This window comes from Notolabrus celidotus, chromosome 7, assembly GCF_009762535.1.
Source record: "Notolabrus celidotus isolate fNotCel1 chromosome 7, fNotCel1.pri, whole genome shotgun sequence".
In the NCBI taxonomy this organism is placed as follows: Eukaryota; Metazoa; Chordata; class Actinopteri; order Labriformes; family Labridae; genus Notolabrus; species Notolabrus celidotus.
Genome location: NC_048278.1, coordinates 33,675,365 through 33,694,081, shown reverse-complemented (window position 1 = coordinate 33,694,081; position 18,717 = coordinate 33,675,365). Strand labels below are relative to the sequence as shown.

The following is an 18,717-nucleotide window of genomic DNA, read 5'->3' as shown; positions in this document are numbered from 1 at the left end:
CTATCTACAGTGTCATCTCATTAGCAGTCAAACAATCTTATATCATAGACTTAAAACTTAGACTTAAACTTAAGTCTCACTGATGTCACCCATTGCTTTCTGAAGGGGAGTTATCAAGTCCATCAATGACAGTTCCCATATTGGAAATACTGACTCAGACTAGCTTATGGCTAATCTAGAAACAGGCAAAGAGTTGGATTTGAGGCTACAGCTTAGCCGCTTAGCAAACAGCTACAACACAACCACCTGTTGGTCAAACTAGCCGTATCCCCCATAATGCTTAATTACTTACAACTCTTAGCCTTAATACAAACATGTACCGTTGTTATGAATAAGAAATGGCCAACAGAGACCAAAAACTGTTTTCGTACCAGGTTGGAAACATGTTTAATTCTGCTGTAAAAATTATCAGTTTGATATGGGACCCAATGGGGACCGCCTGGTTTTTGGGGCCAGCCTCAAGTGGACACTCAAGTATCTGCAGTGTTTTGCTATTCCACACAGACTTCCTTTTTAAACACCTCTTGATGCAAACAAAAATTCAGTGTCATCAACCTTACTGTCTCATTGACCTGCTGAAACACTTTAAGGACATGACTATGAATCTTGCCACGCCAGCCTAAAAACCTGAATGATTGCCTTTCTACTCCCTTTAAAGTCAATAAAGGCAGAGCTTGTTTTCTCTTCATGGACTCTTTATTGTCCACCAGCAGCCTCATACACACAAAGGCAGCCATTTCTCTTTATCCCTGTTTCCTCTGAATAAAGGAGTTGCAGGAGTTTTCCACCTGTAAGTTATTGTGAAAAGGAAAACTGCTTAGGAGTGGTTGTAATTGTGAGTAAATTGGTGTATCATAGGTTCTGTTCTTTGGCATGTTAAAATAGCAGAATTTTGCATCCTATCAAAAGTTACATCTCCAACTTGATGCTGTATCCCATAATAATGATCAAATAATGTGTTACTCTTCATTTTAAAGATGCTTCTCTGATTTTGAATTACAAACTTTAACAATTTAAACAGTCTTCCTGCACGATGGCCTGTCAGTGATATGATATGAACTGTGCTTGTACATCCACACCAAAGGAAATCCAAAACACTACACTGATATTACGCCAATCAGAAATGTCCAAAACTGCTTGTACGTCATGCAGTGATACAAAATAGAGTCCACATAAACATCAGCAAGAGCAAGGCAAGTATTTGTCTCCAAAAAATATGCCATTCAGGGTTTAATTACAACAGTGGTAACAGAGCTATCTCCCCAATCATCATTTCATTTGTCTGTATTTTCATCATCAAAATCAAGTGTTTCCTATTTGGCACCCTCCAGATCCCAGATCACACATAATCCGACAGTTTTTGACTCAATCTGCCTAATCAATCCCCATTCCATCAAGACTCATTATTAAGACCTAGATAGCACTCCAGTGTGAGGTATTTTCAGTTAGATTAAAAGCATTTGTTAGGTGTATCGTGTACCTATCATGTGACTGATGCTTGATATGAATAATCAAGCGTTTCTTACAATCAGAATACTTCATAATCTGACATTACATGAAATGCACGCTCACTGTTCCCTGAACGGCTAACTGGAGCTTTAGATAAAGAGTCAGTTTGTGTGTTTTTTTTTCCATCTGATTCCTTGTAATTTGTTACTCCCTGTGCTGGTGTATCACTAGCTGGAGCTTTAGATAAAGAGGCAGTGTGGAGAGGCCCTGTTGATGATCAGCACGGTGGAGCTAACAGAGCTGATGGCTATTAGCATAATTAATGTCATCGCCGTAATGCACTTCAATTCTGACACAGCCTCTCTCTCACTCTGTCTCTCCCTCTCCCTCTCTCTCTCTCACACACACACTCACTCAGACACCCCTACATTTATTTAAAGGCCTAAGCATGAAAGCAGAAGCATAATGAAATCTGCAATGTATAACTCAAGGCTCAGCATGAAAATGTCATGTGTGATCTTCCTTGGTTTTGTGATGCTAACATGTCACTGTGATGACAGAGCCACACTGAACAGTCAGTCAGTCACTGCGTTCTACAAATACTGTACATCATGTCCTGAGCGTTAAAATAAAAGCATGCACTGTGACGTATTATGTTAAAAGCCGGGGCAAGATAGGTTAGATAGAACGTAGGCCTGTGTGTTAAAGATAGCACAGGATGCCTAAGGGGGTGTGACAGAAAACCAGGGCTGCCTGATCTTTCTCTTGTTCTTTTTTCTCCTCTTTTTTTTCTCTCTCTCTCTTTTTCTCAACACCTCCCAATTTCTCTCTTCCTCTCTCCTTCTTTTCTCTTCTCTGCACCACGCAGCTTTAAAGCAACTGTAGCTCTGAAGGCGATGCACACAGAGCGAGCTGGATCCCTCTCAGATTCCTCTCTGCTCTTAACCATTTCAAATCTCCAGTGCCAAGGACACAGAGCGAGCTTAGAGTGTGAAAAGTAAAGCCACTTAGCAGGGAAAATAAGCATATCACATGGAGTGAGTTGGCGTGGCTGCATTCACATCGACAAATGTGTTGTTGATTTGACACAATTCTGCAACCTCTGCCAAGATTCCATGTTTTTCTGTTTTGGAAAAAAACAAACACTTTTTTTTGTCCTTAAACTCGCTCCGTTTGAGAAGTTCCAAATCTGCAGCTATGATTTCATTCCCATAACCTCCTCTTTCAATATCATTACATAAAGTGGTCACATGTTTGATCCCAGGTAGCTTTCATCACACCTGCACCAAATTAGCAGAGAAGAACGGAGCTTTAAAAAAAAGAAGCAGTGACGTGAAACAAGTGTCTCTCTGTTTTTTTTTTCCTCTGAGGTGATTTCAAATAAACCACAAACGAATCATGGAGTAGAGTGGATGTTCATGAGACACATGAAAAGATCATGTACACAAAGTTCACACCTCACATTTCATGAGAGAAACAAGAGATCAAAAGATTTTCTTCTTCACACAAAATGATGATCATTAGCTCCATTTGATTCTCGGTGACACGAGAGCCCTGAAAAAGAAGCATGACATCTAGTCTCTTATTTCCTTCCTGCCTTTTTTGTAGCTTAACAATACGCATTAGCATCTCATTGCCTAAGCATGTTAACTCGCAAAACCTAAGCATTTATTGTGCTGCAAATAAGCATGAAGAGTTTCTATACTTTTAGCCAAGTGGGCTAGCATTAGCAACCACCGCAACCATCCAGTCCCCGGAACCTATCGGCAATCATTTCCTATCATCTGACAACGCTTTGCATTAAATGGATGCCAAATTTTCTGTAACACCAGTGTAGCCATGTAGCCGGTGTGGCATTAAGTCTGATTTATAGTTCTGTGTCGAATTGACGGTGTAGCCTACACCGGGGATCCGCATAGCTCCCATACCTACGCAGTGGCCTATGCACATAGCCGAGGAGCACCTCCTCCAAAATGTAACTACCCATTGAATCGACGTGGACCGCAAGCCCTGTGATTGGTCTGCTCTGTGGCATTGTATTTCCCACATTTACAGCACTCCCGGGATCCCGGCACATTGGCTGTGTATTTCATCTCCTCCTCTCTATTCTTCATGTAATCATGTCTGTATGATAAACAGCAACATGTATCAGCTGTAGATTAACATAACACGCTCTGAAACTCTGTGGAAAAGTAAACAGAGATCGTAGCAGGTCCGGAAGCAGGTGACCGGACTATCAGAGAGATCACACTGCCCTCAAGTGTTTCGGCAGAGAATTGCTGCGCAACACGGACACATCGACGCACAACTATGTAGTGCTCATGTCTGCGTCAGACCTTGCTGCGTAGGGGAGACGCAGAAGTATAAATCAGCCTTTAGACGACTCCTAGCCTTGACTTCCTTTCCTGTGAGGTGTTAACATGTCCATCGTTTCAGTCCCATTACATCCCCTAGAGCAGCACCTGTTCATCTCTTTCAAGAGGTTCTCCATGGAAATATGTTACACCGTGATATTTTAACTTTATGAGCACAAAAAAGACACCAATTTTCATGTCATGCATTTACAATTTAGAGGTGAATTTCGCCAAAATATCAAAGTCATGAAGACGTGTAAAATGTAAAAATGCTAACTATGTCGGGTCTTTCCTCAAGAGCGTTGCATTCCAGGGGGTTAGGAACATAGACTGTAGCAATAATGGATGTAGTAACCGTGACGTCACCCATCTGTTTCTGAAGTGCTGTTTTGAGGCCAATTGGCAGCTGCAGCCATATTGGAAATGTTGAACTGTGACGTAAAGAGGCGGGCTTTGAGCCTCCTACCCAACAGCTACAGTGTTCCCGCCTGTCAATCAACCCAGCTGTGCCTCTCGTAATGGAAAACTCGTAATCTTAATATCTTTGAAATTGCCGTGTTATGAAAATATTCACTCCCCTGTGCAGTGTGTGCCGATTGAGAAATGAGCTATCCAGACTACACTCGTCTTTTGTACCAGGCTGTAAACATGTTTATTTCTGCTGTAAAGATCAGCTTTTTTCTTTTTTGTTTTAAATGTAAAGTAACAATTTTGGCCTTCATTTGATAGGACAGCTGAAGAGAGACAGGAAATGTGGGGAGTAGAGAGTGGGGGAAGACATGCAGGAAATGGTTGCGGCAGGGAGTCGAATCAGCGACCTCTGCAACTAGGACTATAGCCCCTGTATGTGGGCCGCTTAGACCGCTAGGCCACCAGCGCCCCAAAGATTGGCTTTTCAAAATTTGTGAGTATGTGGTTTCCGGTCGGGAAAAGTGACGGCTGATTGGCAGCATCCGGCAGATCTGTTGCTCATGTTACAATGCTGGATCTTCAACAGATTGCTACCTTCACTTGCATGAGATTTTTAATTTCTTCTTCCTTAAGGAAACTGTCATCAGATAGAATCTTGGATTTCAAGTCTGTGTTGCGTTTCTCCTGCTTTTGCTCCTCATATGGACTGTTTAACCTGCATTCATCAGAACCTGCTGATACATGACTACCCAAGTACTGGTTCTACATTTTTAAGTTGAATCTATAAATACAGATTATTTACAGTCTGAAAGTGATGGGTTGGCTACTTTTTGTCTGATGTTTGCCTACCTTTGTTTACCCCACCTGCCATCTGTGAAGGCTGTTGTAATGTGATATCACCGACTGACCACAGCCTCCTCACTCTCCATTACTTTGAGGCCGTGTGTATCTTAAATTTCACTCCCTTGTAATAACCACATAGAATGTGTCTAATAAATGACAATTCAAACCATGAAGACGTCCAGATTGTGCTATTATTGTACTTCACAGCCCCTTCTTCTGTGTTCTTCTTCTCCTGTGGTATTTACTGTATGTGGTATAGCCAAGACATCCATGCCTCAGCCCTGAGAGCCCAAGGCCTGACCTTTTCACTGCTTATAAGGTCAGCGGGTTAGAGATGTAGCCTGGAGCAAGGCCTCTTCAAAGCCAGAGAAGCATCTTTGGAGATGTAAAAACTGATGGAAACAAATAGAACCAGATACGTCTTCCCCTCGCCGTCCTGGCTTAAAGCTTTGCTGTAAGGAGAAACCTGAATAACAAAGAACCAAGCCCTGCTGTTTGGAAGTTGTTGTGGTGGATTAACATACCGTTCAAAGCTTAGTATGTTGTGTCGGTGTGACTTCAAATGCAAACAGATCAGCCCTAAACTCTAATATGGGCTTGGAGGAAGTATGTGGCCAAAAAGAGGTGTTTAAATAACGCTGTGTTTCCAGATATCATGCAGAAGAAGAAGATATGCTTCAGTCTGAATGAGCTACTGTAGCAGATGAAGATGTAGCAAAGAAAAGGAGGCCAAGATTTAATACTTAGGGAAGCTGTTAAAAGGGTTTCCACAGAACATATTGATGGATATAGTGATATTCTTTGAGATTTATTTAAACAGCTGTCTGCCTATTATAATGTTTCAGCTTAAGCTGCACATTGTGTGCTGTGATATCTCCTCCGTTAGCAGCAAGAAGCACTTGTCTGAACATGAAAAGACAGATCCAGGAATAGTTTTCCTGCTATGAACCAAACTTGAAAAAATAAAACAGGTTTAAATTTAGCGAGGTAGAGCTGGAGAAAGGTGCATGTGTAACCATCCTATGAGATCGCTGCAGGAGTTAACCTCCAATGCTTCACAGTCAGCTCTTTTTGTATGAATGAAGGGGTTATTCCTCATTTGAGATTCCTGACCTGACATTAAATTGACGCTAGCTCTCCCTGATTAAGATGCAACATTTAAATGTCACGCGCTTCACTTAAACTTGGCTCCTTTTTCTGTAATGTCAGATCTGGCAATTTAGCTGGCATGTTATTCAGATCTTATTTCTCCATTACGCCTCTCTGCCTCTGCAGGATGCTAGCTCTGTGGAGTAAGGTTGAGGAGCTCACTACGACTTGACGTTGCATCGGATCTTATTGTTAAGAGAGGCCTTGCATTAATGGAAGTGTGTGACAGGATGAGGCTGTGTGGTTCAAGCAGTGTGACGATGTGAGGTCACAACAGGCAGGAAGTGTCAAGCCTGCAACTGGATAATATGCATGAGTGCACAAATCAAACACACCCACACAGACACACAGAGGGCATGAGTAACAGGTAGGTGCTTATTATGACACACATCAACCTATAGAGAGAGTTTTGACTCAGCAGCGTGTCATTCCACGTCACAAGTGCGACATGAATGCAATTTTTTGATGCATCCTCAATGCCCAAAATGGGAATAAGGAGCTACCATACGATACGATACAAAACAATACTATACATTGCTGAGACATGACAATAGACCAGGGGTTCCCAAAGTGTGGGTCGGGACCCCCTGGGGGGTCATGAGATGTCTTTCAGAATATGTGTATATTTTCTAATCTAAAAATAGCATATTTTACCCATTATAGTAGAAAATAGACAGAAAAAGTAGCTAACCTTGTAATAAAACCATGAAAATTGAAAATGTGATGAGTTTTCTGCCTTTCTTTGTTGCCAGATGACTCCTAAGTTTAGGTTTAGTGAACAGTTAATTATCTAAAACATCAGTAGCAGCAGGTTAATTCATAACAGCACAGGAAACACAGACACATGCTCATATAGGTAAGCTAATTTTCTGCAAACCAGCTAAATGAAGCCACATTAAATCACTTTGAGGGACAGTGGGGGTCACGAGTCTTTGGCACCTATATTTTGGGGGTCGTGGGCTAAAAAGTTTTGGTACCCCTGCCATAGACTGTATAAATAATGGACGTAGTATTCGTGACGTCAGCCATCTGTTTCTGAAGCGCTGTTTTGAGGCCAATCATCGACAAGAGCCTAATTGGATGCTTTGAGTCTCCTAGCCAACAGCTACAGTGTTCCCGCCTGTCAATCAAGTCAGCTGTGCCTCTCATTGGAAGACTTGTAATCGCAATATCTTTGAAATTGCAGCGTATAGTGTGTGCCGATCGAGACTACACTCGGTTTTTGTACCAGGCTGTAAACATGTTTACATGGGGGTTTGCCTTTATTGATAGGACAGCTGAAGAAAGACAGGAAATTTGGGAGTAGAGAGTGGGGGAAGACATTCAAGAAATGTAGCTCTAGCGAAAGTTCAGACAGGAAGACTATAAAAGCAATCACATCAGTTGTTTAACTCTCCTCTCCCTCGTTCAATAGCTCACCCGCTTCCAGCTGCATGCTCCGGAGCTGTCATTGGCTAATCAGCAGTGGCGTCATCCAATAGCTCAGTGGCGCGCCCTTATCGTCAGCCTATCAACTCTCTGCTGTCTTTTTAAATGTGTCTCTCTCTCCTGCTAGTTCCTTCTTGCATTGATGGTGCGCACCCCTCCACCTCCCCATCTCCACCTGATCTCTGCGAGTCTTCATTTCCTTGGGTCGTCAACCACCACCACCAGTGTCTGGACTCTAGGGGGGATTTCTTCAGCTGCCAAATTCATGCATCCTACGCTCACAACATTATCACCACAGAGTCCTTACGCCAAATATTTCTGTCAAGTTCCATCATTCATTCAGTTGTAATAAATAACCTTTAATATTCAAATTGTGTCTCTCCTGATTGAAATGGTTGACCGACTGGGAGTCGAACCGGCGACCTCTGTGATGAGGACTGTAGCCTCTATACGAGGGGTTCTTAGACTGCTAGGCCACCAGCGCCCCAAAGATCGGCTTTTTTGAATTGGTGTGTGTGTGGTTTTTGGTACTTCTGGAGCCAGCCTCAAGCGGATCCTCGAACTGCAGTTTTTAGCACTTCTGCATTGGACTCATATTTTTAGACCGGAGGTTGCCACTTGGACATGACCCTGCGTGACATTTCCCCTGGACTCTAAGCACTGCATCACGTAGCAGCTGGGTCAAATTTGGAGCATTTTTTCTTCTTTCTTTTTTCTCTTTAACCAACATTTTATGATGACCGGACGGCCTCCCTACTTGCTGTGATCACTGAAAATATAACCAACTGAATCACGGGAGAAACACCACAAATGCACTGAAACTATGTCATCCTGTGAATCAGGTGAATCTGGGGCCGGGTGTTCAGTGATTCAGGCAGAAGATGGATCACACAGACAGAGTGTAAGTATCTGTGTGTGTCCTAATCCTCTGCAGCATGTGTGTGTGTGTCCCTGTTTGTATTGCTATTCTTGTGAGAAACAGCACACTGATACACCTGGCAGTGTTTGGGGCTTAAGGACTGCATGGTGTCAAGGTAAGAATTAAAAACAGGTTGAGGAGAAAGGTAACAGTTGTTAGGTGTGTGGTGTTGATTTCTTGAGGATAGAGACTTGGACAGGTTTATTTTAGGAAGATGTCTTCGCTGCAGAGGATTACAGAAGTGTTGGTTACATATTCTGGTTCTGATAGAGCTAAAGGAGAGAAGAATGCACAGTAGTGCACTGACATATCAACGTGTTTGGAGATTCTCAATCATTCCGGACATGTTTGAGTCTATTTTTTAAGTATGTGTCCTCAGAAATGGGGAAATAAGAAGGAAATTCTAGCCACATACTAAAATGAATTCCAACATTCAGTCAAACTTTATACAATGTGCAGCATTTTTTTCAGGCTTTTTAGGTTGCACAAGCAACCTTTTGAGGAAGCCAATTCAACCAGTTGTCTTTTTTTTTTTCAGTGGATGTTTTGGCTTTCATGCCTTATAGAGAGATCAGAGAGTGGATAGAGAGGGAAACTGGGAGAAAGTGAGGATGAACGTGCAACAAAGGGCAGAGGGTCAGAATTGGACCCGGGCTACCAGCTTCAAGGACCAGATTCTCTGCTCAATTTAACTGAGTTAAACTGGCGCCCCATTTTCTACATTTCTACTGATGACTATAGAAGATTAAATAAACCAGTCTGCTGACGTGTGAAAGAGTCATATGATGCTGTAAGTGCTGCAGCCAATCAGAAATATTCATCGCTGCACCCTGTTCTTTCAAAATGCACAACAACCCTCATGGGGTGGATCTTTTAACCCATTTAGACCGGATGCAACGTATACACGTATTTACCTTTAAGTACAGATGCGACATATACGTGGTTATCCCTTTAAGACCGGATGCAAGGTGTAGGTCATTTCAGACGGTGTCATCATTTTCAAGACATGTGACTAATGAAATGTGCTGTGATTCGCTGAAATACACATGACGGGAATGACGTGCATGTTTTGGGATTTTTTTTATAAAGACGTGACCAATGAAATGCGCTTGCAGGAAAAAATATTTTGTAATCATTTTAATTTATATTTTTAATATTTTTGTTGTTTGATGATTTTTTTGAAAATGTTTAATGCACATAAGAGCAAAGTAATGATGTTCCAATTAAAGCCCAATTTCTAAACTATCAAATGGTTTTCATTCCATGTTTCTATCTGCTCCAGAGGCTGAGATAGAAAGCTTTTAGTGAAATTTGGCAACTCAGATTTTTTTTCCAGTAAATCTTCAGGTTTTCAGAGGTTGTGTACAATTTATGCTTAGGTTTTTAAAGGCGTTTTTAGCAGCCGTTTTAGGTCTTAATGGGTTAAGGAAGGGGTTAAAATGATGTGCCAGAGACTTTGGCGGTTTTTGAAACCGCCTACGACACTAGCAGTTCTTACTGATTTGGCCAAACTTCAGTATGTAGCATGTGAACAAGAGCAAATTCTGCAGTATGCCAAAACTCCCCAGATGTCGTCCTGATTCGGAAAAATTTCACAGTATGCATCGGACCAGTCTCCCTCAGGTACTGTTTCCCACAATGCACAGCCCCATTCCTCTTATTCTTTTTTCTTCTCTTTTGACGCGAGAATTCCATATTTAGGTGCTGTGAAAACTAATAAACCACTTCTTAGCTTTTTAAATCATTAGTGATGCTAAAGAAGCAGTTTCTCTATCAGCTTAGCTGTTGTTTACTTCAGCTTTCCAAAACTGGAAATCCAGTGACGTCTGGCCCAGCATACGGCATAACAGATCCAACAGAACAGTCATACAACAGACAGGTAGTATGTAGCAGACTGTTTCGAAAACGGCCTCTATCAAGAACCTGTTCCCTATAGGTGAAGTGCACTCAGTACCCCTAATGTTCCTGGTCCCTGGGGAAAGCTCTTGCAGTGAAAATGCAGTGACAGTCCATCTAACAATATATTCAGAACAAAGCAGGTAAGTGACACCACCAAAGTTCCCTCTAAAGATGCAATGACAAGAGTTTATGGGCTTCTATTCTGCCATTTTCAAGGTGGAATGAATTACGTGAACACAATGTGAAACGCATCCTGATCCTCCCAACAGAGGCGGAATATGGAGGAAGAGGTGGCGATATGTAGTGTTAGAGCCGGCAGGGTGTGCATGCATGTCTTAGTGTGAGTGTAAGTGGCGCGCCTGCTGTGCGTTTACAAGCTGTCTCTCATAATGCAATGTGAAATAACACATCCCAACACTACTGTTACATTGTTTTGGGGAGCAACGTGAAGGTACAAAGGCATAGTAATGGCAGAGCTCTGTTCTAGCACTGTTGCATGATTCCAGTGGGTAAGAGGCTCTTGACTCAAAAGATGATCAAATAATCTCTCACACTGGATAAATCTAACTTCATCTTGTTGTACATTGTTGTTATAAGGAGACGAGATTTTGGATTCTGTTCCTCAGCTCCAGCAGTAGACTTCTACAGGTAACAGATAACACTTCCAGGCTAGTACAGAGAGGAGGAGGGGATTACAGAGATTACTTACGACTCCCTACACAGGCATGGGCAAAGAATGTAAAAATCAAGACAGATCTGAAAAGTCTGTGATGAATTCTTCCTTGATCTAAGAGCAAGTAGCTGCAGACGCCCCGGCTTCTTTTATTTATCATGAAACAACCAAGATTGTTTTCCATGTTTCCTTTGGACGGAGTGTAAAAACAACATCAGTAACAAGCTTACAGCAAGGACTGGTGACCATATGTCTCAGCCGCACAGCACACCGTGCTGGACCGTGTGTGTCTTTTGAGATCCAGTGTGGCAGTTTGCTAAGTGAGCCGAGCTGCTCTCTGCTGGGACAATTAAAAAGCCAATCAGCACACCAGCCATGACTAACCAACTCAGAAACACTAGACGAGGAAGCAACAGAGCACTATCGACCAAAATCACCTGTTAGGAAGAAGATGCATTCACTCCTCAACATGTCAACTCAAGCTTTGCTTCCTTTTCATGAAGATGCATGAAGGGAAGATGCTGCAGGGAATTCAAATCAAAGGTTGATTTGGAATAAAATATATGGTTCAGGAACCAAGAGAGCTTGAGATGCTTCAACCCCTAACCAAGTATGCAGATAGATAGATAGATAGATAGATAGATAGATAGATAGATAGATAGATAGATAGATAGATAGATAGATAGATAGATAGATAGATAGATAGATAGATAGATAGATGGATGAGAGGTGTGTGTAGGTTAGAGAGTGAGCGTTTTCATGTGTGGAAATGGATGCAGAGTACCTACAGAATAGTGTGGGCATGCAAGCGTATGTGTAGGCATGTAAGTGCAAATGCAAGGCTGTGTGTATGTGTGTGTGGGCACGTAGGAATCGATATGCCTGCGTGCCTGAGCGCGCCGTGTCGTTGGTGGATTCTGTGCATGTATATATGGCCTCATCAGGACATCTGCAGCTCACCTTCCAGGCAACAGGTCCTCCAGAGGCCGGAGTGCGTCATCACCTCCTCGTTCTTCTTGCTGGTCTCGTTCTCGTTGTTGCTCTTGATCTTGCAGACGCCACGCGAGTACAGCCAGTAGTCTGTCCCCACGGCGATGGTCATAAGGCTGAAGGCGGCGAAGGCCCCTACCGTGGTCAGCAGCATCTGAACTCCGCGGTCAAAAACGCCCATGTTGCCGCATTCCACGAAAGGGGGGCCCCCTTTCCTCTTGATGTATAGGAAGTAAATATTTGTGAGTTTGCGTCGCCACGCCAGCTCGGAAAACGGGGGGTGGGCGGTGTCGGGCGGACGACGGTAGCGGGGGGCCGCTGGGGGGGGCGGGGGAGTTAGGGGAGCTCGGGGGAAATCGTATGGTTGGTTTTGGGTGGGGGGACAACAGACAAATGAAAATTAAGATGAGGGTGGAGGTTTTGGGGGGGGTGGCTGTTTGGCCCAAAAGACGGGTCAAACAGACTTTGGCGAGGAGGTTTCTAAAATCTGATCCTCAAGTGGCAGGAAGTTGCCCAGCTCTGGAAAAAAAAATGTTGACCTAAAAACACAGGCTTCTTGCAGATCCCACCAGAGACCTGGTCTGGGATCCAGGCCTACTTTGTCGAGTTGGAAGGCCTCTAAATGTCAAACTCCGAAAAAAGGCAGAGATAATGAGAAGATGGAGGATCTTGCTCTGTTTCTCTGTGATCGTCTCAGGCCTGGATTTGGCTTTCTGAGCTGACTAAAGCAGCTGCATGTATTACAATCCTCACAGCTTCAACGGTGATAAATGGAATGATGTGCATGTAGCGCTTGATTATTTTTTTTTCCCACACAGGCCGTCTCATGCAGCCCACACTGTCATTCTCAGGCTCAAACACTAACACACACACACACACACAAACACACACTCTTGCTTGCTTATGGTGCCAAACTTTCACTTTGCTCACACCTGTACACAGACGAGCACACGCACGCACGCAGTGTGAATTAATTCATTCTGAAAGGGGGGGGGGGGGGGGGGGGTGAAGAAACACTGGGGTGTGGGGGTGGAGGGTGGTTAAGACTAACACAGTTGGCGGCCTGATTTCTTTAAAATGGCCCCAAAAAAAAGGCAAATAAAAAAAAAAGCAGAGACCTCAAACAGATGACACAATTCAGGATGAGATCTGACTACCTTGATGTAACACAGTGGATCAGTGAGTTATGGAGGCTCATCTCAGGCATTTCAAAAAGGAATCAGACTATCACATGTACTCTGAGGGTAGAGGGTGATGGGAGACAGGCAAGACAGACAGGCAGGCAGGCAGGCAGGGCCTAAAAAATATGTTGGGAAAAAAAATAAAAAAATCACTGAATGTGAAAGAACAAATTCAAAGCAGCAGAATCAAGCGCTCCCCCAAAAAATCAAGGGCAGAGTGATAAATAATGGGAAATAATCAGCCGGTACCATGACTGCCATGAAAACCAGCCATTCCTTAAGAGATGAAGGAAATATAAACCAACCAGGAACGATCAACCCCTCTCTCCAAATAAAAAGGAAAAAAAATCAAGCCAAAAGGAAGGAGGAGGAAAAAATGATTAAGTTGTGAAAATCAAACGGCAGCCTGCTTAGTTTTCCTTTTTTCTAAAATTCTGATCCCCAGTTTCCATATGTGGTCCCTAGACCTTTCTCCAGCGACAGTGTAAATCTGCTATAGGGGGATACAGGCAGCGGTACCGACGGCACACCGCGGAGAGAGGGGCGCATCCAGGCGGGGAGGCCGAGCATCACCGGTCATGCAGCCGGTCGCAGGAACGAGGACGACACGGAGGGATGGAGGAAGCTTCCCGGAGCGTCAGAGTCTCTTCGCCCCAGCATCCACACGATCCTACACGGTTATATATATCACGGCCACCCGGAGCAACCTCGAGCGCACATACATACACAGCCGTCTACTGTCACCACATGGAAATATAATCAGGAACCCCGTCAGAAAGAGAGGGTTCTTTTGTTTCGCAAAAAGCTGTCAAGCGTGGGGGATTTTGTGCGCAAAAAAAAAAAGAAATTTCAAAAGCCGAGCAACACATCAATCCCTTGGTTTCCTCGTTTTTCTTCTTCTTCGCAGAGCTGAGATAGAAGTGGAGAGAAGAGAGGAGGAGGAGGAGGAGGGGGTGGATGATGGTTAGAAGCAGAGGATGAAAAAAATCGACACAACGAGGGAGCGAAGAAGAGAGAGAGAGAGAGAGAGAGTGGAGAAGAGAGGGGAGATGTTCTGTGCGCAGCAGCAGCAGTACTTTACGCAAAAACAAGCGCACTGCTAAAAAAAATAAAATAATAATGTCCTTTTCAACAAGTCATTTCATCTGAAGCTGATTCTCATGTGTGATTTTTCTCTGAGCCAAAAGTCACATGTGGGTTATTAGTGGGGAAAACACACGTGGTCATCAACAACTGCCTTTCTTTTATCTCTTTTTTTTTTTAAATTGAAGGCAAAGATAGAAAAGTTTGTTTGAAATACATTTTATAAAGTCAATTTAAAGCAATGAAATAAGTTTGAGAAGCGGATAAGATTTATTTTTGAAAAAGCAAAGACAAATTTGATAAATTAATATTCATAACAGCTTTAGAAACTCGATATTTAGGAACATTTTCACTATCCTTTATCTGAAACAGGGCAGTAATATAACATGACATTTATTTAGTTTTATTTCCCTTTACTAAACCCACAAATGAAGAGACTCTCTAATGAACTAGAAGAACAACCGCCACATTATTAACTTTTGAAATACATAACTAGTATCTTATACAAAGGCTTACGTGCTGCCATGAACAAATACTTGTTTTTATGCTTCTATAAGATCTCAAACGTAAAATTCAGAGCCTTAAAGTTCAACCTAAGATACTGTATTCCCTCTATTTAGTTTTTTTCCTGAACAGTTTCATGTCAGAATGCTTGAGTGCTTTCTAAAATTCAATCAAATCTCACAGAATATGCACGGTTTGACCTTAATGGTAGACTGCAATCTGAAGTGGGTACAAAGAAGCAGTTAGAGCAGATGATCTTTGCAGCATGGTTTCCCCTTAATTATCAGGGGAATCTAGGTTTACATTATGAAGTTTATTTGATGCTTTAAAGGTAAAGTGTGTAGAATCGAGAATATTTAGCGATATCTGGTGGTCAGATTGTAGATTGAAATGCTCAGCAGTTCCAAAAGCGACGGTGGCCTTTGAGGACAAGAAGCTCATGTGATGCATGATAAGCATGACCTTCTATTTGTCAAGTTGTTTCCATCAGATCCTACAATCAAAACATATTATTTTGTGCACAACAACCACTCTTTGTTTTTCATCTTCCAACTGGTGCATCTACGGCAGTGTCCAACTGAATACAAAAACGTGTGCAGCCAGGACTACATTGTCCATTCTGTGCTACCATAGAAACATGCTGGTGCATGACGGCAGCCGATATGAAAGGGGACCCGCTCTTTAAGTACAGAGAGCAACTGTCTCCCTCTTGTGATTGTATATGACTAAACAAAATGACTTTTATTTTTAAGAGATTATACGCCAAGTTAAACATACTTCCATTCCATTCTATTTCTACCAAGCCTGTTCTGCTAAATGTGGTTAAATGCTACAAACAGCAACTTTAAGTCAGAACTAACCGCTGTGATCAGGACTATCAGCGTTAACGTGTCAATCGTGATACAATGACACCCCTTCAGCACATTGTAGCTTGGCCGCTAGAGCGTCTTCCCACTTCCTGTTACTGCCTCGATGTAAAATAACAACACCTCTGTGTTTTTCGATGGCACATTTCACTTTAGAAAACTCCCACATGGCTCAGTTGACAAGTAAAAAGGTAAAAATGCACCTTGTTTCAGACAGTATACAAATGTCACCAAAGTACTTCTAGGTAGCTGCGACATACGAGCTAAGCATACAGGTGCAGCTAATCAAACTGATGTCAGCCAGGAAGGCACTAATATGAGTGTGTGAATCACCAAAGATTTGTAGATGAAACTAAATCGAAGACATTAACTTAAGCGTTTGTTTAAAGAATGGTACCGACTGCACTCCAGACAACAGTGGGGGAGATTTTTGCTGAACTCAACCAAAAGAGTCTGAGGTAAAGAGGTGGGGTTTGAGCTTCCTAGCCAACAGCTATGTGTTCCCGCCTGTCAGTCAAGTCAGTAATGTCCTTATTTGGGCAAACACTTGTAATCTCAATATCTTCTGAGCTGTTGCGTTAGAAAAAAATTCACCCCCCATACAGTGTGTGCCGACAGAGAAATTAGCTACGTAGACTGAAGCCGTTTTTTGAACCAGGCTGTAAACATGTTTATTTCTGCTGCAAAGATCGTCGTTTTGGAATTGGTGTGTATGTGGTTTCCAGTGTTTCTGCAGCCAGCCTCAAGCGGATTCACGATGAACTGCAGTTTATAACACCTTCTGCATGGGCTTCATATTTTGAGACCTGAGGTTGCCGCTTGGTCGGCATGTTGTGACCGGTCATAATGTCTTACAGTCACAGGTAATAACATCAGTAAACATCTGTACACACACAGGAAATACTTTTCATGCATTAATTTGATTCACAAATGAAGACACTGAAAAGGATTGCTTTACTTTTCTAATATTGACTTAAAACAGTTTAGAAATGTGAAATAATTTAATTTTAAGCATGCAATTAAAAATGTGATGAATCATGATTAGAATGAAATCATTTGACAGGCCTCATTGTGATAAATGCCAGAAAGATCTACATCTAAAATAACCTGCTGAAGAGTCCTGAAGCAAGGCACCAACCCACAAAGTCCGACCTCTGACCTCCTCATAGAAGCCGGGGTAAGAAAAAACAACAACCTCCCGACAGGGATCAATAAGCCGTCACTTTATTATCATCAGCTGTTTTTTCTGTTCCATCAGACTGAGGTGTATTTTAATTTCCTGGTGCAGGGGGGGGAGATACGAGGCACAGATGATGAAAGGGCTGAGCAGTGGGAGTAAAACACCTGACCGAGCAGTCAACGGCTGGGCCGGGTTCAACACAAATAGATGGGTTAGGTTGTAAAGTTCAGTGATCCGTGCACTATGTGTTTGACTCCGTCGTATGTTTCGAATGGCCTCGACACGCAGAGACAGCAATGGTTCTGATACTGTCACAACCCCCACTGAAGGGAGCTTTATGGTACATATGATTAACACAAAGTAGACAGTAAGATTGATTCCTTTAAGAGAGGTTTGCTTTAAGTGCCTGGACATTATTAAGCGTGAAAAGGAAGACGTCAGCGCTGCATTTGGATGAATATGTATTGCAAGGATTACATTTCTAGCTGTGACATGTTTTCCACACACACCCTTTACAATGTTTAGAATAACATCTTCTCATGCATTCTGTGTAAAAATGTTCATCTTCATTTTGTTTGTTTGTGTTTCATTAGTCACATCCTGTTCCTCCTCACAGTGCACCATGGTTACTGCTGCCTCTTCGTGGTGCTGAAACGGACAGCTCCCTTCGCTGCATCCAGGAGCACGGCAACTGTCTCCCTCTTGTGATAGGCTGCTCTGGAGCCACATGGTATTTTCATGGGGATTGCCAGGGATATAGACTGAGATGCACACACACACACACACACACACACACACACACACACACTCTCACACACACAAACACGCAGAGGTACTCTCAGTGCAGCCGGCTGGCTTTCAGATGCAACAAAAAGCTGTGAATGTTTTGTTCTCCACCAGAGAGCTGAGATGAGATGAAGCAACATTTATGCACATTGTTGTTCACGGGTGCATCAGGTTAATCTTTACCTGCAGCAGTTTTAATTTATCTTTAATCTTGTGCTTATTCTCCTCTTGTCTCGACCTCACTCAAAAAAGTGTGTCTTATAATTCCAGAAAGAAAGGACTAACCAGATTGAACAGGGCTTCAATAAAAAGCACTCTTTTAGTTTGAGCTTAAACTTCAGATAAATAGATTCTGTTTTCAGAGCTTAAGTCAATACAGAAGAGCCTCTAAGATGCATTATTTGTGGCGTGCAGCAGGGGGTGACTACAGTGGTTGCAATTAAATTCAGATCGTATGAACCAGATGGGACAAAGAGTCTACTTCTCACTTGATTTATTACTCCAGTAAGCCTTTTCATTCTGACTTACAGTCTTAATCAATAATTGTATGCCCACTGCAATATAGCATGATGTTCATCCCTTCAATAGTGCTTACATTTAGAACAAAACAACAACATCAACGTCAAGTTGCTACTACGCCAGTGAGGATGCATGAGAACAGATATTCATGGTATAAAAATGGGGAAGTGACACCAAGCTGCAACCTCCGGTCTCAAAATATGAAGCCCATGTGGAAGTGTTATAAACTGCAATTCATCAAACGTCCGCTTGAGGCTGGCTGCAGAAACATCGGAAACCACATACACACCAATTCAAAAAAGCCGATCTTTGCAGCAGAAATAAACATGTTTACAGCCTGGTTAAAAAAAAAGGCTTTGGTCTACGTAGCTTTCTGTATCAGCACACACTGTACAGAGGGTGAATTTTTCTAATGCAGCAGTTCAGAAGATATTTGATTTTGAGGTTTTTACCCAAATAAGGACATGACTGACTTGACTGACA

At 42.6% G+C, this 18,717-nt stretch overlaps 1 protein-coding gene across 1 annotated transcript in view; it reads right to left on the bottom strand.

Moving 5' to 3' along the window:
• The window catches only part of LOC117816585 (voltage-dependent calcium channel gamma-2 subunit-like), a 112,678-nt gene extending 98,479 nt beyond the window's left edge, over positions 1-14,199 (bottom strand). Inside the window, exon 1 of the mRNA XM_034688919.1 lies at positions 12,086-14,199. Within this exon, the coding sequence (XP_034544810.1) occupies positions 12,086-12,296 (211 nt within the window). The 5' untranslated portion in view covers positions 12,297-14,199. The remainder of the gene's footprint in view (positions 1-12,085) is intronic.
• Between the last annotated feature and the right edge of the window lie 4,518 nt (positions 14,200-18,717).